Below are 26,000 nucleotides of genomic sequence, written 5' to 3'. Positions count from 1 at the left end.
TTTTAAATGCAGTATTTATATTGACTAAATTATGTCTAAAATGAGCTCTTTCTAGATACAAAATATTTTTCAGCTCCATCATTTGTTATGCTCCACAGTAATAATAACAACACTAAGTGCACATGAAAGCTCCATTAAAAAAAAAACATAGAATGTTCATTATGACACAGACAAGTTAGAGTTGCAAAATATATTTAACAATGTAATTAATTCAATTATGTGCATTTGACTGTGCATCAAACACGTTACACACACACACACGTACTATTATTTCACAATACTGTGTGGTTTGCTGTACAAAAACTTTATAAGATTATTGAGGGCGAATAACAGCATTCTCAGGAGATAGTACAGACCCATTAGACCTTATTAAGTACAACAGAGCAATGGCAACTAGAGGGGGTTCGTTTTACTAATTTTATTAGCCGTGCAGAGATTTTTGCAGAACTCAGTAAAAGTTAACACACTGTCTATGAGGTGTGTCATCTATCTCCTCCTCCTCTCATTTTCCTAGTGCTGTGCAACATCAGCCCCTATTCTTCCTACCGTGTATTTCATTATTAAAAATAAACAGAAGATCTATATAGCATTTCCCACTTGTGTACTGCAAGCCCCTACCAACTTTGCAATATTTATCTTGTGCATCCAAATTCTGCAAACATCTAAGAAAAAAAAAAAAAAAAAAAAAAAAAAAAAAAAAAAAAGAACAAATAGAATCCAATCCAACAGCAAAAACAAATTTTGACTGAGCTGCATCACGTACTTATGGGTAAAGAATATTATGCTGTCAGTTTTCCCAAACCATTCATTACTAACATTGGAAAGTAAGAGATCACTTTTGAGGCACAGAAGTGCATAAAATTTCTGAATTCTTGAGCTCCAGTTACATTTGTCACCTGTCTTACTCCCATTGATTCAGTATAAATCTATAGATAGACATGTGGTGACCAGCTAACAATCTGATGTGGCAGTGACAGTGACAAGAGATAAGAGATGCTTAAATTATCAACACTTAATACATTTAAATGCCCACTTACAGTTTATCTTAATTACAAGCTTCTTTTCCTCATATAGTTCATGTACAAGACAAAAATTAGTATTAATTATATAGGCAGTTTGGAAGACTTATTCCATTAAGATCATTAGAGAAATGACAGATGGTTAATTTCTTTAAAGAGTTCGTGTTAGATAGTTTAAACTCTAATTAGCAGGGTTACTTGTTTCCGTATATGCACACTATTTTCAAGGAGCAAATGCTGTAAAATTATTGATGACTATGCTACCATTTCTCTATATTTAAGTTACATTTTTGTATTGATACTACCCAATTCAAATATTCCCCAGTTCATTTTTCTGCACGTACTCCCTAATTCAAATGCAAAGTGGAATCCATGCTTTAACCACTCATGGTTGCCATCACAGTCTATACCCTTATTTAACACTGAAGTCATTAATCATTAATTAATGACCACCAGCAGCTGTCCTGTGTTCAAAGCTGAAGCTGGGGATATGAAAATCCAGGTCGCCCTACAATAGTCTATTCATTGCTAATCTTGTTAATTGATTGATTTTCACCTTCATCCACTCCCATATTTCCATCCTGTTCTTGGTCCTCATTTTCTAATTCTCTCTTCAGAAAGAAAACAGCTCTTTTTATAAACCTATATCAAGAACTTTCCTATTTTTTTCCCCCTCAATTATGTTTATAATAAAAATAGATCTGGGATGTGCATGTTCTATTTTCAAGGTCTGTTTAGAGACAATCCTGCTTTCTGAAATGCTGTTTCTGTCTGTAATTACTTAGTCCATTGTTGTTCTTCAGGGAGAACAGCTGCCATCATCTCATCCAGATGTCTACTTCTCTCTTTTATATATTAGCTTATTCACTTATTCTATATTTGGTGTTAAGATGATAAAAAGGGAAAGCAAGAAAACTATAACAAAAGCTTAGGAAGAAAGTCAAACTGAGGATACTGTCAAAATCCAGTGTTCCTTTTCTTATTCATTATAAGAAAGCTCTGGGACTGCATACTATTTATACAGTAAAGGGGAACCTATATTATTGGCCATTATTGGCAAAGGATTAAAAGCAGCTGCAAAACACTCGAAGAGAGGGCAAAAGCATGGGCCCACACTCCTTGCTTCTCTCTGTGAGGTGAGGAGTGCTTTGGAGAAAGCTCTGCGTATGCTGTACCTCTGAGGAGACTAGAGACAGGCAGGGATGGAACTGGCATTTTGGTGTTGCACATGTACAGCTTGAATTCTTTCAGTTTAAGCGAAGTCAGACCTTTCCTATTCCAGTTTAATAACCATAACTGTGGGACACCGATTTACCTAAAAACAGTTCTGCATCAAGGTCCCAAATACTGATGATTCTGGAGGCTTATCACAACTGAAAGGATTAGCCAAACTATACTGTGTTGCTGAATTTGTTTTGCACGCTCCTGTGACTGTGTGAATAATTTATTATATATTTAGCTACCATATTCTTAAAAAAAAAAAAAAAAAAAAAAAAAAAAAAAGAGAGAAATACTGCATATTTACATGCAAATATAACTTCAAAAAATATGTGACATTCTAATCCGAGTAAAAATTAGTTGTTTTTTTTTTTGAAAACATATTTTAAGACAAAATTCAATTTTACATATTATTTCACAACAGACTCATCTAGCAAAACTATTTCACACACCAAATCCTGCAAGAGGCATATATATGGGTTTTTTTATTCTTCCACTTGGACTTTAAGACTTTCTTCTTTACAGAATGTTATCAAATTGATCTTTGAATAAAATCTCTTCTTTAGATTTTGGTTATTCCTGTTCTGGGTATTCCTCCTAGACTGACAAAATGTTTTAACTCCAACAGCAATAAATGCTGTAACTCCAAACTCTGTAAGTCCAATAATACTTTTTTATGGCTTTAAGAAGGGTACACATTTCCCCCAGAATTTAACTCGAAAAGCCCAACACACAGCTTGAACATTGACCAGTCCTTCCTTCCTGTGATATCTGTTCATCACAAAATCAGTGCTAAAATCTCCTTGAACACAGGGAAGACAAAGTTATTCTCAGTCCCAGCCACAATAGGTAAGCTGATGGCTAAAATACATATTTTCAGGCAGGACTACCATTACTTTCTCCACAGCTCTTGAACAAATTTTTTAAACCTTTTTTAAACCCACTTACGTTTCTTCGACCTCAGAATGTGTATTATAATCATGATTTCCAGTTTCATGGAACAAGATATATTTTTGCAAAATACCCACATTCTCATGGAGGGTTCTATTGTACAATTAATCAGTATTACTTCACATAACATCTTATAATTTTTTACACTTTTCAACCAGTCAGGCAGAGGAAATATATTGAAGAATATTTAGTATGACTGCTAAAGTAAAGTAAGCTTTAATTTATTTCCAGTTTCCTCAATGTCTGCCATTTTCTGTATTCTTCCTTGAACACAAAATTTTAAGGGAAGGATTTTCTAAAGCACTTAGCATAGGCCTGTTTCCCCTAAAGGAAAATCTGTAACTCCCACTGATTTCAATGGTAGGACTGTAATGCAAATGCAGAATAACTGAAAACCCCACTTTAAGAGATTTTAGTCTAGACATAAGGTCTGCGACCTTGTCAGAGACTTCTTTTTTTGCCTTAATTCAAACTGATCTCTTAATATATTGTCTCTTATCATTGACATTTAAAAATAAGGTTTCTATGTTTTAAAAGAGATTTCATCATTTAGTTTTTCTCTCTTTATTTATTTATTAGATGTGTTATTTGGTCCTAGGTAGTTGTTTGTTTGTTTGTTTTTGTGTTTGTTTTTTTTTTTTAATTTCAACTTGTATTGTGCACTAAATCTCTCAGGTACTTATGATAAACTGATGCTTTCAAAATCTTCTATTATATTGTCAAAAGTGACAATGATAGTGAATTCTGCATCTACAGTAGTGCTCCCTATTTTATTGGTAGTAGAATAGCCAGACTGGAGCTGTAAATATCCTACTCAGACAAGTGAAAAATATTTATTTTACTTCTCTTAATGACAACACTTTTAATTTACTGTTTCCTTACTAAAAGTAAGGAATGTTATACAAGTCTGCCACAAGCAACAGATACTTGTATTGGATACTTGGCCTCCATCCTATACATATTTCTGCTACACAAAGAAAGCGGGAAGTGGCTGGCTCTCAGACTGCTGCTGAAACACATAACTTGCTACCTCTTCTCAGATTACTCTGGTTAACAATTCATTTCTACAATCAGAGGGCTCCATAGAAACACTTCTGAACAAAACATATTTTTTTTCAGCATGGAGACAACGGAAGGATGGATATACCACGGGACAGAAGAAAGGTGTCTAAAACCAATCAAGTACTGTCCAAAGTTGGTCTGATAAACTAAAACTTTAGTACAAACTCTCTGGAGACATCTACTCTTTTTGGGACATCACCATGATGTGAATTTGTCAACAGATTTTGCAGGGGGATCATAGGGAATTTACAGTTACAATATAGCTATTATTGTGGACAGTGCTTGTGAGGTGAAGAAAATGGAACACACTACAGTAGTGGATGAATTGCTGCTGTTGCATTGCTCCTGATTTATTTATTTTTTTCCTCAGGAATCTGGAGCAACTTATCTAACCATAAATATAAGGGAAAAAAAATGTGTTTGTTTTTTTTTTCCTGTCCTCTTATACAGCAGAGAGATTTCTTAATGCATGAGATACTTCACTTTATTTCCCTGGAGGTACTGTGGCACAAGCACTCGGATGACTCACTGGATGTCAAGCAGGACAGTGCTATTTTTGATAAGGTAACTGTAGTGTTTGTGGCTCTCAATGGGGAGAGTAAACCTTCCTTCAGTGTTGCTCACCTAATTGAGGAAAGGGTTCTCTACTTGAAAACAGGGACAAAAATGTGCTATAACAGTGGTATAGCAGAACGATACTGATGCTTTGCTCTCAGGTCAGCCTTGACACTGTCTCTAGTGATGCTCCTGATTTTCCCTAAGGCAGATCCTTCTTGGTAGTTTACAGAGATACACCAAAACAGCGTAACAAATGCATCATCACAACCACTGCACCTAAGTTGCTTTCCCTGGAAACAAATTGGTTGCTAGTGCCAACCAGCCTTACAGATCATTATTTCTGTATTTTTTTATATATTTATAAATATTTGCATAGGCACATGTTAACAAAATTTATGTATCTGAAAAATTCTGCCATCAAATCTGCTATCATATTTAAGAACACCATTAATTGCTTTAATAAGCAGAAACAAAATGACAATATACCTTCATTGCTGTTTAGGTCTAAAGTATCCAAAATATGAATTAAAAATCAAACCACAGAGTTAAGGAAAAAAGCAAGCCTTGACATGATATTTAATTTTCCTAATACTACAGTCATCCTACCTCCTTTACACATTTCCCATTTGAACAAGTTAGAATTAAAGTTGAGATTCTGTGAACAACTTCAAATTAATGTGAAACCCACTCCCTGAAAAGTGCACTAAGCTAATAGTACACCTTGGCTACTCATAGCAGACTGGAATGTGCAGACAAAAATCAACCACATTCTCTACTTACTTCCCAAACATTAAAATACTGTATACAGAAGTTAAGTTGAATTTTACATTTCCACCTTCAAAGAACTAGGAACAAAGTACTCAATTGTTCTACACCCCAAACTTATGCAAAACACTGAAAAATATTTAAAAGGTATTATTCTTGATGGACATCCTACCCTTTCAGAAATCAGTCCTCTTCTGAAAAGAACTGACCATTTTATGCCCACTCTGAAAAGTGTGAAGCGTTCTTTTTTTTTTTTTTTTTTCTAAATGCACTAACACTGAAAGATTCGATAGTTTTCCAAACCCCGAACATCAAAGTTAACACTGTGTGACAGCTGATATGTTCCAAAGTCATCATATTTAGTGGTCTGTAACAGGGTAAATGACACAATTACTTGCTGTAATTACCATTGCTGACAATATATTTTCCCTGATGATTGGTCTATGTGACTCAGAGCTGCTTATCTTTGTCAGTCCAGTCCAAATCTCCATTTCCATGTGACTTGGACATTAACTTTGCAGGTATTTACAAATTAGTTCCAATATCTGCCAAGACAGATATTTGGGATAGTATAAATTCATAATTTATTGCATGGTTAGGCAGTCCACCACTTTATAACATCATTTAAATTTGAAAATAAGCATGTATAATGAAATATGGTTTCCCATTTAAATCAAATGGTCATTTCTTTTATTAATATTTTGGAAGGGAAACATGCTGAAACAAGTAAACAAAACAAAGGAATAAAATGCCAATAAGTACATTGAGATTTTCACAAAACTCTCATTCCCAAAGTAAAGCATGAGTTTAAATTAAAAATAACAATAATAAATAAAATAAAATAAAATAAAATAAAATAAAATAAAATAAAATAAAATAAAATAAAATAAAATAAAATAAAATAAAATAAAATAAAATAAAATAAAATAAAATAAAATAAATAACATAAAATAACATAAAATAAAATAAAATAAAATAAAATAAAATAAAATAAAATAAAATAAAATAAAATACTTAATTCTCATTGCCTTCCCACCTTCCCATAATGATTTTAAGGAATACCTACAGAAGACGTTGGCGACTTTTTACTTAAAACACTGTGAGTTACAGGCTTACCAAACTAGCTGACTGCAAGTGTTTCCATGGAATACCATACACTTTTAAAATATAAAATAGACACAATTCCCTTTTTTTGTTTGTTTGTTTGTTTATTTTCCTAATCATATTATGATGATGTGTAAAAATAATGGCATATAAGGACAGTAGGAAACAGAAGCAGGCTTTTTGAAATGGTTTGGAAGCTTGTCAGAAAAAAAAAAAAAAATCTACTCCTACAAAAACTCCTACAAAATCTCCAGGTTGGACAGATTCCTATTTGATTGCTAAGCTTGTTGACAGAGCTCTCAGTTCTCAAGAGAAACATCAAGATTTTCAATATTTTTTTTTACTGATTTGATGGGGGATGGCAACAATTTTTGCACATCCATCTGAATAAATTGTATAGAGCACTGACTTCAGGAAAGCTGGTTAACATTTCTGAAATAATTTCTGGTTTAAGTTTTCTAGTTTTCCAGTTCATACTTAAAGATGCCTCAAAACCACTAGCATAATAATAATTAAAGAAAAAAAAAAAAAAAAAGACATCATAAGAATAATTCTGTATATTGAGAATGCCCTCTGAAATAATATCAAGAACCTTTTAGAGATGCATTATTTTAAAAACAGTGCCTCACAATATGGATCTACAAAAAAAAAAAAAGTAAAATTTCACCCAAGAACCTTAGTATTATGTTGTACAGGAGCACAGCATAAACAGCGATGCTCCCTTTTGTATTAACATGGCTTTTCAAATTAATTGTAATGATTTGGCCAGTCTTCTTCAGGGCAGTGCCAGAGCAAAACCCTGAGGATGGGTCCCAATGTATTTTCTTAGTAAGTAGTATTTGTTCCTTCCTGTTGACCTACTCTTTCTGACTGCTGCGGGGAGGTCCTGCCATCACCTCTCTGCTCATTTGGGTGGACTGGCAAACACAGAGCAAATTCTGGAACTGAAACAAGCTTAGACAGAAAAAGAAGAGCAGAAAAAACACCAATTTAGCTTTCATGGTACGCCTTCGTGCAGGAACAGCTACCGTCTGGCTGCAAATTTCTACATGCAACAAAAGTAATATGCAGAACTAAAAATATAAGCCTTTCTTTGGGATTACACAGAAGAACACTGACACCAGATGAGTCAGTGAAGTGAATAAACCCAACATGTTTACTTTGTGCACCAAGACATTTCAGGGTTGATTTCATCATAATTCTGATTGCAAAGAAGGACTAGCAAGTACACAGCTCGTGCTGTGGTTGAGAAGTTTGTACCACATAGGCTTCTACTCAAGCACATAGCTGAAAGAACAAGAAAGGCTATTTCTAAATTCTTTTGGCTGTAGCAGTGAACTTCTAATCTGAAGAAGTTTGATGCAGCAAAGTAGATCTGTTCTTGTAAGTCAAAAATCATCAGTCTAAGAGACTGATAAAAGTGAGTATCATTGATAAAAAATTTATCCCAGCAACAAACTTAGGCAGGGTTTGTAACAGATGATGACAAATACTAAGTCACAGTGACTTCCAGTGTTGACTGATAGTATAAAACATGAGTTAAGGAAATGGTTTGCCATTTAGCATAGAGCAGACTGATCTTTGAAAGATTTCATGAAATAATATAGGACACATAAGTTGGAGTTGCTGACTACTGGATATGCCATTTAGCATGCAGTGAAAATTAAATTATAAAGAATTAAGTTTCCATTCTCACAGGTTATCTGAACAGAAATAATTCAGGGGTTCCTTCCTCTCCACATAAGAAGTTTCCATATTCTATTAAAAGAAAAAAAAACTTTCAGATACTATATTAAAAAATAAAAAATGTTATGTCTCCTTTTATAAGTCTTGACAGACAATTACCCCCCTGCCTTTTCTAACAACTGTGTTACCTTAAGGTCAGAAATACTTTTCAACAATGGAAAGCCAACAGACCAACAGGTCCAGCAGTAGTCATTTACTGCCAGATGTGTCTAATACCCTCAAAACATGGTGTAATTTATATCATGGCCATAGTGTCTTTGATTTTTATTGTGAATTTGTAGAAAAATGCTGACATCAATATAGCATGACCACATAACCTTAAATAATTCCACTGTTCCTTTTTAAAAGCTGTCTTGCTTCATACAAGAGCTCCCATCTCTCACTGACCTTGGCTAGAGTTCCTCTGAGAGCAGGCTAAGCTCTCCCAGCATGAGATGATCACCAGCTGGCTCAGACATGATAGATATGAGCTATCTAACTTCCTTGACTTATGCCTCACTCCTTGAGACAGCAGCAGGTTCCCATCTCCTGAGACAAAAAGATCTTTGCAACTTCAAAGAAACTACCCTCAAGGTTACCTACCATGTTCCTTTATCTTTGCAGTTCCCTTATCTTTCACAGTCTGTGATCATCCATAGAAAGATGGATAATTTCTGTAAAAGAATTAATCATCCAATACTGAAAATCACACATTCATGTATTTGTCAAGTGAATACATTTGCTTTTTATCAACCCACACTGTATTCTACCAAAGACCCTTTAAAATGTGTTGGGTTTTGATCAGCAAAGAAATCAATCCTGCTGGAATCGCACAGCCAGATTAACAGTTGTTATGAACTGGATTGGTAACCAGGAGGAAATGGGGCTCTTCTCTTTAAAAAAAAAAAAAAAAAAAAAAAAAAAAACTTCTTAAAAAAATAAATAAATAAATAAAAGTCTGGTTCCAGATTAAAACAGCCTCTAAACTAAGTTGTCAATGATAACTTGATCCAATCCAAATAAAGCATAAGTGAGTTCCTTTGTATATGATACAGCAGATATATAAAAATTACTTGTGTTGTTATCTAAGTAATGCAGTAGCATAGCAACAAGCTCTGTCTGAATGATCATTCCTCTATTAGCTTTGTGAGTTATCTTACAGCTAGAAAGCGGATATTGTACAACACAGGAGAGAATTTATCCTGAAAGAGGATTGAGAGGCTGAGGATTGTAGGCTGACATGCTATAAAGCAGAATGTAAACTGTGCCAAGTAAAGGAAATCAGAATCAAATGGGTTTTGAGTTGGAACTGCCTTGTGCTTACAAGCTAGCAGCCAGGGCATTTATTACTAACAGCAACCATGACAGTATAGCTAGACACCATCACCGCAGTGGGTTTTGGATTACACTGTTTGATAATGCATGTGTGTTCATGCTTCTTTTATTCATATAATTGGGAGATAGGTGCGTGTGTGGTGGGAAAATCGCCGAAATCGGAGATAGAAGAGACAGATGGTTCATCTTGCCCACATCATTACAAATCCAGAGCTCCTAATCACATTTTCTCTGGTGGTTTGCTGACTAAAACATTTCCTTACTCAAGCCACTGAATGTCACTACATTGATGTTATAACAAGCCCCTGTCAGTATTATTGCTCTATCCCTTGCATCGTACTGTATAATTATTCTCAGCCTTGACTTAAGTAGAGTCAACGAACTCAGCTGTAGTGCTGGAGAACTTGAGGAAAACTTGAAATATTGCTGTTTGTATCAAAATGAGTCAAGGGAAAAAAACAAGAAGAAATTACCTTTTAATTTCACAATGCCTTATATTACTATATTTTCAAATAAAAATGTTGGTATGCTATATTATTAATCTGAGGTCACAGATTTTTTCTGAAGCTTCTTCGCAGCAGTGAGAGGTAAAGTGTATACAGCAGTGCTGAATAAAGTTGCATCTTGTAGGCGTATTTAGTCGCTTATTAAAACGTGGCCTCATTTACTGATGTACTAAGCACTATCAGCTCTCATTATCTCTGCGATGACTTGTGGATGCTCTTGTGTGTCTGAAAAAGTAGGTCAATTTTATACTGTTAATTAACAAGAGATGAGTGTGCAGCTTTAAACACAGAAGCTGGATGACTTAATTCAAGTCTGGATTACATCAGTCTTATAGTTGCATTCATCCCTGGCAATTATACCAATCTTAGAAGAAGGAGTTGCAGGTGCTAAAACATAGCCCACATTCCTCATATGTAAACTAGATTTTATTTTTCATTGTAACTAAGGAGAGGCATTCCTTTCAGTCTCCCAGAACTGATTTGTGGTTACGGAAATGTACAGCTAGAACAAAAATAACTAAAAATACATGATATTGTAAAATACCCACGCTTCACAACTAATTGGAGTTTATCTTCTACCAACACATACTGTTACAAATCCAATTCCAGCCACACAACAGAATCCTTTGTGGACATTTTCATTAATATCTGGAAGAAAAGTTTTGGCAGTCCAACAAAACATTTTCTCAAGTATCCCTGCATTGCTTCTGCTGTATAATGCAGGAAAAGGTGTGATTTCTCTCACTGTTGATGTCCCAAGCAATCGATGGAGGCAGATGCAAGTTTATGAGCTTCAGTTTCTAGATTCCAAGAGGAATCATTTATCTGAAGTGTGTCAGAGTACCAAGGTAAAAAAATAAATAAATAAAAATAGCACGTGACTGTATTTGCCCCTCAGAAAAAGCTGTATTTTGCAAGAAGCAGAAACTGAGCAGACAGCCAAACCTCTACCAATTTAGGAATCTGAATGATAGTGTTTGACCTGAGTTATTTCAACCAAATCACAGGCCCCTGTTGGTTTTAACAGAGGGAGCATCTGCACTCAAGTGATAATGATGGATACCATCATTATATCATATCACCTATCTCCATTTTCTCATAAGTGTTTTCAGAAGACTTACATTGTAACAAAACATTAATGCAAAAAAAGAAAGCAAGACACAACCTTTGTACGCTATACAAAAAAAAAAAAAAAAAAAAAAAAAAGTCTTGTTTATTTCCTGCCTAAAAGGATATTGAAAACTGGGCATTTGCACATATAAAGCACATTTTGTATGAGAAGTACAAAACTAATACAGAGATTTCAAAAAAGAAAGGTAGAAGAGAAGCCTCTAAAGGTAACTCCCATTTCTGCTGAGGACTATAACTGTATCTTTAATACTTGTGTTCAAAAGCTGTGGAAGAAGTTTGGCAGTTCTGAAAGAAAACATCTCCCACCTGCTGGAGATCATCATTAGCTTGTATCACTGCTTAGCAAAATAATAAACCAACAGGTATCTTTCCTAAGTGGGGACATCACCAGAGCTGCTGTGTAACCTACAGAAAATCTCTCCCTCTCCAAAGCAGGCAGCGTCAATCTCTGGGAGCAGTAAGGACTATGTCTCCTTACCAACCTTACTAATGAAACACAACCGTGCATCAAAAACATTCCTAGTGACATAAAATATTAACTTCCCTACAACTTCAAAAGACTATCCACTGGCATTGACTGTAAGCCAGGCAAATACACTGTTTTTTATAAGACACAGCTATCTACAAGAATGGATCCAAACAGGAGGGCTTAGGAGGGGCACAGGTTTTATTACTGCAGGCAAAGCAAATGTAAAATAAATCACAACGGTGTGGCCAGTCAGAAAGCTGGAGTGACAAAACAGTAATGGCTGCATGGGGAAAAATAGCGTGAAATAGGTGAGATAGTATTAGATGCATGAGCACTGAGCAGGCTAAACGTGACAGTCCCTTGTCTATACATTATGACCCGGTGCCTTTGCTTCAAAGACATCTCACAGTATCATTAAAGAGCAGAGTACGTGGGTGAGATATAACAACAAACGTGGAAAAATGATGCACAGTGGTACAGGCCCTTCCCTCCCACTTTCCCCTTCATTATGGACACCCCTCAAGTAATCATTTGTTAGTATTATCATTACCAGAATTCCTACTTTTTGCACATCATTATGCAGCTAAATGTGTAGCTTTCTCCTTAAACTTTTCCCATATGTCAAGTCAATCTCCTCAGACCCTTAATTATTTTAATGCTGTTCTTGGAATTTCTTCCAATTTGTAACAGATTTGTGCTGCCAGTATTCCAAAGAATTAACATTTCAGGTGTCACTCAACTTGCTACCACCATGCTTCCTGGCAATTTATGCAATTATTAAGTTTCATTTTACAGAGAGAGGCTACTGGAAAAAAAAAAAATAAATAAAAAAAAAATGCTGCTGAATGCATTAACAGCACTTTGTGAAAAAAAAAAATGTTAGATAAAGCTCTGAGAGACATAAATGACTTAAGTATGCTGGGGAGGGGGAGAAGCTCAGCTAGCAAGGTCCAGTACATGTCCATTGCTTCTAGTAGACCCTCTGTCATTTATCACCTTACCCAGACTGCACAAACAGAGATATTTATTGAAGATACAGATTTACGATCTTCATGTCTCTGGCCTGAAATCCACAGGGAGCCCTAATACCTCCCTCACTGGTAGCTCTAAGCTCAAGGCACAGGGCAGCCCTCAAGGTTTCTCTTGGAGAGCAGCCCCGAGCTGCACCCCTTCCACTGGAATCACTTCCCCACTTTCCAGCCAGCATGAAAAGGAGGGAGAAAAAAGAGAGTAGGTGGCCCATGAAACTGCACAGAAATGAGGCTTTAAAAATTGTCTCGAGCTTGGAAAATCCCTTCTCTGGGCCATGGGATGCATCTTTCTCTGCCTCAGTATGATCTAAGGAGGATGCTGCACTAAATCCCACAGAGTGTTCTTTCTTCTGCTCCATTTTGATGTGTTATTTAGGGGGAGTGGTCCCAAGGCACTTTAGTTTCTTTAAGAAACTAAAGACTTCTGTTGGGACAAAATATGATTAATCATCCCCTGTGGACAGCATGTGAACTCCTCACTGTCAGAAACAAAGTGTGAAAAAAAGAGAGTTTTCATCTCTGATTTCCTAACTTCTCCCTATTCTATTCTATTATTCTATTAATAATAATATATTAAAAAAAAATGCAGGAAAGGTTACATATTATGCTGCTCAGAGCTCTGCTACCAGGTGCAGATTATACTGCAATCTGAAACACTGCCGGTGGCAATGGCTGCATCCTTATTTCTAGAAGGAAAACTTTATTTTCTGCAGCCAAGAAAACAGCCTGTGCCTTTTCATAATCCCAGACAGAGTAAGGATGTAAGTATTACTATTCCAGAAAAATATGATGGTATTTAGATTTCATCATCTACAACAGTGATGGTGCCACATACTGCTACACATACAAAACTATCCCAGCAGAGAGTCATGCCATTTTCTGCCTGCCTTTCCCCAGTGCAACAACATAACACTTCAGGTCCTGTGAAGCAAAGTGGATGGGGAATGAGGCAATATGAAAGTAAAGAAAGCATGGTAGCTCGGGGCATATTTTTTATGCCTTTATGCAGTTTGTGCACCCATTTGGCATATGGGTGCACCTTAGGAGTCATCTCCCCTTCTCATAGCTATGATTGATTTCTGACCATAAAATCAGTCATGAACAACAGATTTCTGTGTAAATATGGTTGTGACTAACACAATCTAACCCTGCAAAATTTGCTTCCAAGATGAATACAAATAACAAAATCTGAAATTGATGTCTTCATTACATCCTTTGTTGTGAAAATCAAAATGTAATTCAGATCTATTGTAAAACTTGCAATAAACATGCCATGAAGAAAGAGACTAGAGCTGCTTTGGAAATAACTATTTGCTGTCTAAATCAGTCTTTTGTGCAGAGAGTTCTGTCAGAGGTAGATACTGCAGATTTCTTTTCAAATGTCTCATGCAGGAGAAAAATCATTAAATGCCACTGATTTTATGTCTCTCTTCTATTTTGATCAATGACTGGCAAATTACATATGTGCATGTGTGTATCAGAATGAAAAAATAGGACACCACGTTAGTCTGCTAGCAAACTGCATGGGCACCATTCACATTATAAACTGCCTAATCAAGGTTCATCTATAATTTTTCAACATCTCCTTTCTGTGCTTCAGCTATCCTGTGCAAACAATGACATATTAATGCCAAGCTGCAGAACATTTTCTTCCTACTTAGTAATATTCCCAAGGATGTGCTAGCATATCTTTTAGCCCAGCTTGCAGCAAGTCAGCTATTTCATACACAGCTACAGTTCCACAACTGGATTTGATTACACAGCATTACAAGGAACAGTGTGACCTGAAATATATTTCAAAAATTTAACATTTAGTAACACACAGAGCCAGATGTCATTTGTTTGCCCTATTCTTATTATTCCTGAACTGGATTAAAAATCTGCCTCTTCAGTTTCATCAATTTTTCAGTCAAGAAGTTAAACCCAGAATTTCCAACAAGGCAAACAGGTACTTGCAAAAAACTTAAAATTCTGTGGAAGAAAAAAGATGTCTGAATGACTAAATTTAGTTGCACACATTGGCAAAAGCCGAAGTGTATCAGACCCTCTGTACACAAGCACTGTTACATGTACATTTGAACAGAATTGCATACTGTCCAACCACACCAACTTCAGTCCTGGAGCATGGGCTCTTGGTAGTTTTTGTAGTATGCTTGCAGTACCAAGGTGCCCCTAAGATTCTCAGGATTGCCTTTGCAAACAAGAGATGTCTGTAAGGCATCTACTTTATGGTTCTCACAAGTAGCTGGCAACACACATCGTTATAATACCCTTCCACAGCAGTTGATAGTTGATGCTATCAAAGCTGAAGCTTTCAGCTATCTCAAGGAAAAAAGGAAGGAGCAGTGCAGAAGTTATATCCTACAATACTCACCTTCTGCATGAATTACTTAAACAGAGACTACCTGATGGCATGAAAATGAAGATATTTTACATATTAGTGTTTGAATTTGTTTCGAAATACCATTCCTTTACCACTTTTCTTTTTTGCCGGATGTAAACATCAGGCGTTTGTATAAACTATGGAATACATCAGCTATTTAGTGCAGCTTCCACAATAACCTGATTATTAGAATAATAAAAAAAAAAAATATATGAAAAACCTAGGAAAATCTCTTAAGGATAGTGCACAGCCCCCCCCCCCCCCTTTTTTTTTTCCCAGGTTGCCTGGAAATTGGTTATCTAAACAAAACCTATTTGGAAAATGCTTTTCTTTCTCAAGTCCTAAATGTCATTTGTTTAGTTGGATGATATTATGGCTCCACTTAAATTATAAATGAAAACAAACAAACAAGTGGGAAAAAAGTAAAGTATAATGAGATTTTCTTTAAAGCATTTGCTTTAAAATACCACAATATTTTGCAAGAGAAAACACTGGTTATGAAAAGTCAGTTATACCCAAACAGTTATACCCGGACCAAAGTTTTTGTCAAATTTTTCTGACAGCAAAACACTACTATTATCACCATCAAATCCTTCCCATTATTATTTTGCACTGATTTATTAACATGCAGTGTCCTGTAAATGCACTCAGTGTTTTTGCTATAAGAGTTTTTGCTGGTTCTCATAACACAGTCAGTGTCTTCAGGAAAGACAATTTTAAGCAAACTGGTAATTTAAGACTTTTACAGACTCCATGTCAAAGCCACAGCAGCATACCTTCACTACTTTTGTTCACTTTACCTCAGATTTATATTTGGGCAAATGGGTGCATATGAAAGTCTCATAAATCAGGAGCTTTGATAGGTGGCAAAACCATTAAAGAGAAAAGAATATGCTGACAGGTGGAAAAACTATAGAGATCTTGTGCAAATACATACGCTTGCAATTTGCTTTAATACAGTGCTGTAATGTAAATGCTCTCAGTGTCACTCATATAGACTCAAACAAGTACAGAATGCCATTTACTGATCAAGCCAAATGACTTTAAAAGTCTCCTGGTTTTCACTAACTTTTTTAAAACAATTGACCTTCCACTCTCTAGTCATTTGGTGGATATGTCATTCAAGTCTCATAACTCTACCTAATTCACTAAGTGGCTAACATCTCCACTGGAGGTGCTTGCCATAATTGTGGAACCAGAAGGAAATACATTTGTTTTGACATATAGACTTAATTATGTTAGGTTGCCATTAGTGGAAATTCCACCACTCAGTAGTCATTGCATCCTCATAGTTGCCTCTCAGTATCCAAAATCTACTCTAATTTAACTACAGGAAAACTCTAGTTTCTGCATCACAGTGAGTGGCATTGCTCAGACATACACAAAGTCACTGCACAACTTAAGCTTCATCTGGCTTAGAGAGCCTTAAGGTTTGAAATTTTACAAATCTATTTCACCTACTACTTCACTTCCTTTTGCATTAGCTTTTCCCTGCATGGTCAGGGAAAAGGTGAAAGAGAAATCATTCATCTTGTCATTCATGAGGCTGATTCCAGTAGAAATTGTTAATTACAAATGAGGAGCCAAACTTAATTTGGAATGGGAGATCTGTAATGGATTTCTAGCAAGTTTTACCAGTTGGATTGTCCAGAGCTTCTGGACTACACTGAATTTCATGACAGCCCATTTCAGCAAATAAGAGGAATGCAGCATGCAGAACATTGAGAAAGACCTTTACTGTATTTATAGGTACCAAATGCCCTGGTGAACTTCTTTAGGATGGTTCACCATTTGTACAGTTCTATGAGAATGGCAAATTAGGGGTAAAAAAAATGGAAAAAATATCATGGTGATTTCATTAAACTCAGTCCTATAATAATCTGAATATTCCCATTCAACAAGGCGTGAAACAATTGTTTTACTCAACTGAGAGTGTGGAAAACATGAGGGAGTGACCAGAAACACTGGCTGTTTCAGGAAAGACATGCTGCAAGCAGCCTATACCTTGATCACTCAAGAACAGGGCTTAATTAAGTAAAAATAATGCTTACCGGTGTACGTAAGAGCAATGCCAAGTACAGGTAGCACAGTCTGCACAAAAATAACACATATATGATTTCAAATCTATGTCCCTGTGTACTGTGCATGCCTGGGCAAACCAGTTACGCTAGATTATGAGGAAGCTGTTTCTGTACCAAAACATACCACTGATGCCAATCGTGACAAAACAGAAAGGACAGGATTAAATAAAATTAAAAATGAATTTCACACTGCTGGCACCATCGTTCTGAATAGTCTCACACACTTTTATAGATCATGTTGGTGTTAGTTACAAAACATGAGCTCCAAGAAAGTTTTACTGAACAAATATAACCTTTTATAAAAAGAGATGATGCATTCCCCTGTGCACATAAAATAGCAGTACTGTTTTGTTCACACACATTTTTCTTCACTGAGAGAACGTGCCACATCTTTGAATCATATTTGCTTTATCTGCCTAGTAGGAAAAAAACATTCCTCCCAGGGACAATTACAGTCAGACTGGTTCTGATACAGAACACTATTTTAAACGTTCCATTTTCATTCCATAACCCTAAAGTACCTTGAAATTAAAGGAGACTAGAACAACAGAAAGCCACTGTGAACCCAGCACTCCCACTGGAGCTTCCAGTGCCAGCAGAAGAGGAAGGGAGGATGCAGAGGTAAGACAGATGGTGTGGTCCAGCAGCACAAAGCAGGCTGAGCCTTTGCTCTCTGAACACAAAGCATTCAACTGGGGAACCTCCCTGATGCCAGGGCATTTAAAACAAGTGAACACCCATATCTAATATCATATTTAACTCCATCAGAAGTTTGTAGAAGTGTCATTAGACTCCAAGTGGAGTTGTACTGGTATGCCACGTGGAAACTAAGACCCCATAGCACTGCTTTTGGTCTCTTGTTTTTCCCTTCAGCCTCCTCCCCTCACCTTTTCAGCATCCAAGCTCATGCAGACCTACAAGACAATCCATTCTGCTTTACAGATTCAGGCAAACAATGGAACTTATACAAGATCTGTAAAAATATAGTAGCTTTACTGCACTGTATCCTTCTAATTATTTCAGTGTTTATTCTGTTTAGGTTTCACGTAGACATTTTGTGAACCTAAAAAAGATTAACTTTAGAGGAATCATATCGGTGTTCCTCAGTGCTATTACCCTGTTATTTCCTTTCACAAATATACCTCTCTTACCTGTGCATGAATAATCATCAATGCGTATATATCCTGTTTTGCAGATGCACATAAAGGATCCTGGTGTATTTACGCACATGGTGTTCTCCCGACAGTAGTGCTGTCCTTCAGCACACTCATCAATATCTGTGAACAAGACAAAGAGAATGAGTCAAATTCAGACTTGTTCCTCAGAATACCTCCATACACCACTATCCACTTCTGGCAATACTGGATTAGACTAAACTGTTTCTTAAACAGCAATGCATTTTGGAAAGTTTTTGGCTTTCTCCTTTCAAACAACTGCTTGAAGTGTTCAAACAACAGGAGCAGCATGAGCTTTCTGTGAGCAGCTGTTAGTGGAGTTACAAAGAAGATTACAGTGGCTTAGATCTTTCCTAAATCCTTTTGAAGTGCCTATGCTGTTATTCCTACTATTTAAAGAACAACAACAACAAAATAACTGGGGGACCAAACAGCAGACCAACTGGCTCAGTATTGCAATATCATCCATCATTGTATCATTACAGTCACTGTAGTCACCAGTATATGAGCACACTACTGCATGCGTTCCATATGTCTTTGATCTAACAGGTGCTGTTCTCTGGGAAGGACCTGTAAAGAGCACAGTAAGTTCTGAAAAGACTCTAGAGCTTATTAGAAATATATGTCATAACCACAAAGCAGTAACTTTTTTTTGTATATTTTTATATATAAATATATACCTGTGTGTGTCTGTGCATATATACATTACATTTTTATATATAAATACATATGCGTGTGTGTCTGTGCATATATATATTCACAGATACACACACCGTATCTGAACGGAACCTGAAAGATTCTGGTTTATATAAAGACCTGCTCTAAAAGAAAGAAAATTGGAACTTGGTAAAATACTTGTTGGGGTGGAATACCTGCTGCAGTATTAAGTCACAGAGCAAACTCCAGACATAAATCACTGTAGGCACGGACTTTAAAAACCGATTGGTTTTGGTACTCACTTTGGTTGCAAAATTAGGCCTGTTTCTTGTAGCAGGCTATATTTAAGTGGTAAGACCAAGGAAGCACCACAAATAACAAAACAACTTCTGCACACTGTTAATATGTGGTAAAGAACAAAGGCTATATTAATTTGGAAGTGATTAGTAGCATGCTGTTCCCGTAATAGCAATGATACAGACTGCATTACTGAGACGCTCTGTACATCTAGTATATTGTCATGCAATGTGCCATTGAACCTTGCTAGAAAAGTATGTTACAAATCAAAAGGGTGGATTGTCGATTTTTTTTTTCCTGCTCATCAGTTTTGATTTTTTCCCTGTTTTCAATGATGTTTCCAGCTTTCTGAGTTGAAAATAAAATCTCCTGATGGAGAACATCATTTTTAAATTAACAGGTACTTTCCTACTCACTGACTGCTTTTCCCTATACATTTCCACAGGAAAATTTCAGTACAAAACAATGTGATACATTGACTGCTAGTGATTCTGTAGTCATTTTCCAGTTTGATTCAGTTTTGGAAAAAAAATCTATTTTTCCCCAATTTGTTAGAACCCAGTTTTTCTGCCCAGTGCAACTGTCCCTAGGATACTGCTGGAGAAGCTGGGGGCAGTTTGTTAAAAAACACTAAGTTCTCAACTCTAAATGCTCAGTGGGGTGAGCACAACCAATTTTTCACAAATTCTGTTCCCAAGGGAAGTTCTAATAAACTTCATCTGTTTTCCTTCCCTTCCTTTCCCTGCAAGCTCTGCAGGCATGGAAGAATCATATCTATATATACTGGTAATGTTTTGTAAAGCACTTGTCATTTTCATATACATACATAAATACAAAAAAAATAAATGTATATTTACAGTGAGCGCAGTGAGCATACTAAGGCAACACATTTTATGCAAATCATCAAAGAAAGCACAAAAAGAAAAAAGTGAGGCTATCCCAAGACTACCACAGAAGCAGCTGTTTTGCACAGAAAGTGGGAAATGGCACAAAACCTCTTGAAGTACAGATGTTTTGCAGAAACACAAACGTGGAGTTCACAAAACCAGTCAGCAGCTACAGCATATGTCTTGGCTGCCCCTACAAAAGATGCAACTTGTGTCTTTCCTGTCCTAGTTCCCAACTCCATATTAAATTAATGGTGTTGATTTATGTTTAAGTAATAACATCAGTCTTGGAGTAATTAGAGGCCTTATGTTCTTGGAGTCAACAGACTGCCTATGAGCCAGCTTTGGCACCCTCAGAAAATTCTACTTAAAGATCCAAAGCCTCAAAAACATTAAATAGGATTTTCTATGAACTATATTAATGATTGCTTTGGCAGGTAAAAAGCCACAGGAGACCAAAAATGCTAATGGTTCTAACCTTCTAATTTGGACGTGTTGTAAATGAAAGATTTCATTTTGCCAACATCACACATATTGAAGTTTTGCAAAATGTTTTATTTATAATTGCCTTTATTTCAAAACCTTGCTTGTTCAGTTGTTATAACAACAAAATGATCACGTTAACTTCAGATTGAAGTGTTTCATTCGAACGAACCTGATTTCTTTCTCAAACTGATTTTAAAAGCTCACCAGAAAGCAAAACTCTTTCCCACCCAGCTCTCTAGAATGCCTATGCAGAATGCAAAGAAAATGAAGCGATTATTACTTCCACTATTACATTACTATTTTACATTGGCACCAAAAGACCCTAAGTATTAACTCCATTGCTTCACATCAAGACACATGATTGATGAACGTTGCTTTTACAAACCGTTTGCAACTTTAGCACTAAATTACACTAAGATAATTGATAAAAAAGGGATAGTGTCAGACAAATCACTAGTTGCAAAGAAAGTGACCACACACATTAAAAAAAAAAAAAAGGCAAAACAAAACAACAACAACAAAACATGTAATTCCATTCCCCCTTTTGCCTACTATATGCAAGCTTTGTATACGTTAGGTTAAGGTATACAGATCAAGAAAGACTGAACTGGGGCAGGGAAAAAGCTCAGCAGCTGTTCTCTTTTAAAACTACCAAAATAAAAGTCTTTTCATCCTGCTTAGTGGTTGAAACGCTGCTTTAGTCTTTTATTCACCTTTAGACACAAATGCACTAATACAACAGTAAACCTGATGTATTTCCATATCTATGAAAGCCTACAACATTTATCTTAATTTTCCCTTGCCAAAAAGCCTTGTTAGCATATTAATGCGCATTAATGTCTCACTGTTTAGTCAATAAGATCCTGAAGTCAGTCAGCTCAATAGGATGAATGCGCCACTCCACTGGTTCTAAACATCCAATGATAAAGACCTGTGTGCTTTAAGTCTGTGATGTGATACTGAGCCACCAGCTGGGATGTACTGACAACAATGTAGTCATGGAGATCATCAATCTGCTCGATTCCCAGTGGAGCAGATAAAAGAGGAATCTCTGGGAAAATTGGTTAGTGCAAAAGTATTTGGAATCTGCACTTCAATGATTTATTTATAGTTGCAAAAACATCAAAACTGAAGAAAGTGCCTTTCTTTAGCCCTCCAAGAGCTCTAACAAAATTTATACAAAAATATATAACCCAGGAAAAGTTTCCTCATCTCCCTCACTCTCGTGCCCAAATGAATTTGCTTCCCCATAATGAAATTCCCAGTTATGTTTTACAGTCCCGTTAATAAGAAGAGAACTTGACCTGTAACATATATATCATTGCTGACCAAAGCTAACAAACAAAGTCTCTCCTTAGGCCTCGCTATCCATCATTGCCCTTATCCACCACAAAAGCCTGCCAGAACAAATGAGGCTGGTGCTAAGTCAGTAAATCTGGGCTGGAAAGTAAAGAGAGAAAGCTGCTTCCAGAAGTGAGGATACTTTATAGATAGCGTCTTGCCTCCAGCCATTTTCTTTAAAACTCAATGGTTATCTGGCATAAATGATCTCCCTGTTCACACTTACAGAGGCATATGGTTGACAGAGAGATGCTCTTGCAGGATTTTTGCAATGGATAATATTAAGTATCTAGGAGGAGAGCAAACAGGAGTATTAAAAGTTGTATTTCTAAAAAAAAAATAAAAACTTTCATAAGTGCATCAAAAATTACTCTGAACACAAGAGCAGAGTAGATTCCACTTAGAATTAAGAAGAGGAGAAAAAAAAAAAAAAAAGACAATACTTTTTTGTCGTTGTTGTTAATGAAAGGTTCCATTTTGACAGCCCATAAATACGAAGCTCCACATTCACCTGCAGAGCAGGGCAATGGCTTTCCACCTCTCCCACACAAATTCATCAGCAAACTTGCATGCCAACATGAAGGCTCCAATGTTAAGTGCGAGAGCATCATTTATGCACCCACCATCCCTGTGAGTCTCAGGCCTCAGAGCCTTCTGACCCCTCTCTTTCCCCTTCCCTCCCCCTTCCCCCCCTTTTTTTTATCACTACTGACCTAACTTTCAAAGAAATAGACAAGCTGGGAAAAAGTTATGACTTTCTTATCAGTTCCCTGACGTAGGAAAAGGGCATCAGAAGATCATTGCTCATTGAGGAAGGACAAAAGAGGAGAATGAACAGAGACCAATCACAGCAACTGCTACCAGGGAAAATAGGTGGATTCAAAATCAACACTATCTGTCTTGCAACCTTCTCATGACCACAAAGGACAAAATGTTCTGTCATTTTTCTTTCTCTTTGCCTTCCTTCCACTGACAGTGTTCTTTTCCCCACCTTCTACCTCTGGCATCAAGCTTTCTCTACTGTTTTCCCCCCTCACCCATCTTTGACCTGTCTGAGTAACTATAGTCCTGTCTCCAGGCTTTGCTCATGTTGTCTCTCACCTGATCTGCAGCCCATTTCTCACCAGCTTAAATGAGAAAGGATAGACTCTTCCTCTATACGTTTAAAGCAAGCTCCCTCCAGCTCACCTACTTGTATTTGTTTTTTTCCTTTCACCACCAAATGTACTGACTCATTCTCAAATACTTCCAACTTGCTTAAGTTTCAAAATCCCCAGTCCCTTGCTCTAATAAAAATGTTCTTAGTAGAGTCTCTCCCACTTTCCCCAGCTGTACTTCCAAACTCCTATTCTCTCCAGGCTCCCTTCACTCTCAGATACAATCTGGTTCCTATATGCCTTGAATTCTTTGCTTTTCACAACGCTATGCTCCCTATGCTGCTGCCCAAGAGGACAAAACACCTCAGGGCTCTGGCACAGCCTTTGCTCTACCTCCTTCCACAACTCTTCCTAGGTTCTCCATCAGCAGGCAAACCTTTGGTTTAACCACCGTTTCTCCAGTGAGTCAAACCAATTGCTGTGTTTTTGTTTTGCTTTGCTCTCCCAAATCTGGTGCAGCAGATTTTCCAACTGACATATTCCACTTCAGTCAGATTGTGCATTTTCTCTCAATCTCCCACATTATTTATCTTCAGCTTACTCACCACTATTGTTGTCATCACTCATACCTCTTGAAGATCATTTTTGACTCTTCTCCTCATAGACATAGGCCTGTGCCTGACCACTTTTGGTACCAATAGACAACAGAAGACTAGTTCCAACAGCAAAATTACTCAGTGCTCACGTGTGCTGTCTACCTCTGCTGGTTCTTTTTCCATTTGCCTGTTTGTTTTTCCTTATTTTTTTATTATTTTTTTTTTCCTCTAGAGTTGTTCTTCTCCCCCAAGCACTTTTTAGAAGCACTAAAACCTAAGGAATCACAATATAATTAATCTTGTGAATCAACTGCAAGAACATAACCCGTGTATTGGGTTCAAACAGATTTTAAAAAAAAAAAAAAAAAAAAAAAAAACACCTTCCACATATGGTGCTCCCAGCAAAGAGCCTGGGCTGCTGCTAACTTACTGTAGCAATGTATAGGGAGGGTAAGAGCTGAACATTAGAGGAAATGGGCAGCTACTTGTGTCTATTGATTTTTATTGAATTATTAATGGACTTTAAGAGAAATTGAGTGAGTTGGATTATAAGTGTTAGCACTGTTGTAATTGAACTAATAAGAGGTTGTTATAGCTTGACTAGACTGCTAAAACATCAATTAGGCTAAAAATAAATTCCAATTACTGGATCCTCATATAAGCTGTGTTCTTTTCTTGCCCACAATTGAATTGCTTACATAACACTTCCACACATTGTACCTATCTTGGTGTCACTCCCGTCACATTATTTTACATCTCCAATCTTTGCTTAAGTTCATGATTTCTCTGCCCATCTCCTGCAACCTGAGTGGGCTATTAGGACAGAAAACATGCTTAAAATAAAGGTAAAATCACTCAAGGTCTAGATTGTTTGACAGAAGCTCTAGATAGCTTTGGAAGGACACAATAAACATTACAACATTTCAGAAATATCATTTTCAACAGTACATAGAGATGTTTTTCTTTCAATTTGCCCTAGTTTTTGGAAGGGAAGACAGACTGTTGAGATAAAACTATCCTTGTTACACATGCAGTAGGAGATATTGTTCAAGAGCTACCGGTGCAAGTGAGACTCTTGGAAGAAAATGAAATCTTCATCTTAGCCTCATGAAAACATTGCTGGACTCCACAGACATTATGCAGTTTGAAAATATAAATCACAGGAAATTTTTGAAAACAAATACTGTCTGCCATCATGTAATGTTTTACTTGGCAAACTGCATCTTCTTACTATTTAATATCTTATAATTAATTCATATGGTAGTGTATACATGATAAAACAAGTAATTATATATAGCTCTCTGTCAGGCATGAAAGCATCCCAGGGGGCTCTCCTTAGGCACCAAATAACTAGTCTGATGTAGCTGCACACTGAGAATAAAAAAGATGTTGTATATGATTAATTAGCGAATTCCAAAAATTAGAACAACTTACTGAAACTACAGTTCGTGATCCATTCCCCCCTTCAGCAGTACACTGAGTTTGAAATAGGTTTTAAATTTGAATTGCAAAATAAACTTTGCCTTTTTCTGAAATTATGACAGTATCTCATCATTTTCAACTGTGAATTTCAAGATTTTAACAATACTTGCCACAGTTAAGGTTTTTGTTTTCCTCTATGTAAAAATGAGAATAAGAAAGAAAAGTGATAAATTTTTTATACAGAAACTACAAATATATATCAGTTTATGCCACATGTGTATATTTTAAAACTCCTTGTCGGAAGATAGACGCAGGCATATAGGATACTATCTGTGGTAAGAGACCATGTGGGTGGGTTAGACTGCATTTGGGATTTGGGTAGGATCTAAAGTATGTAACATATTCCCACAAGCTATTCAGTAAAATACTGCCTGTTCTACAGAAATAAGTGGAGATATCAAAACTCATCTCTCTCAAATGATGCCTCATAAGTTAGAGTATTATGGCACATATAATCACTGTGGCTGTTATTGCTCTGCATGCTTTATGAAAGAATCTGTATTTTAAGATCACTTTGGTTTAATGCCTAGCATTTCTGTGCATTTGTTACAGCTCTTGGGGATCCAGCCTCCATGGATTCAAAGATATATTGCACATTTAGACTAAGGTTTGAAAAGTTAAGTAAGCAATGGCTCTGAGTACTC

The 26,000-nt window shown here is 36.4% G+C and overlaps 1 protein-coding gene across 1 annotated transcript in view; it reads right to left on the bottom strand.

Annotated features, from left to right (window-relative positions):
- Nucleotides 1–26,000, bottom strand: part of NELL2 (neural EGFL like 2) — a 148,265-nt gene that overhangs the window by 45,303 nt on the left and 76,962 nt on the right. Inside the window, exon 13 of the mRNA XM_082784489.1 lies at nt 18,490–18,615. Within this exon, the coding sequence (XP_082640615.1) occupies nt 18,490–18,615 (126 nt within the window). The remainder of the gene's footprint in view (nt 1–18,489; nt 18,616–26,000) is intronic.

This window comes from Aythya marila (assembly GCF_965140915.1).
Source record: "Aythya marila genome assembly, chromosome: 1".
Lineage (NCBI taxonomy): Eukaryota > Metazoa > Chordata > Aves > Anseriformes > Anatidae > Aythya > Aythya marila.
The sequence above is the reverse complement of the archived record's forward strand: the minus strand, read 5'-3'. Positions and strand labels throughout refer to the sequence as shown.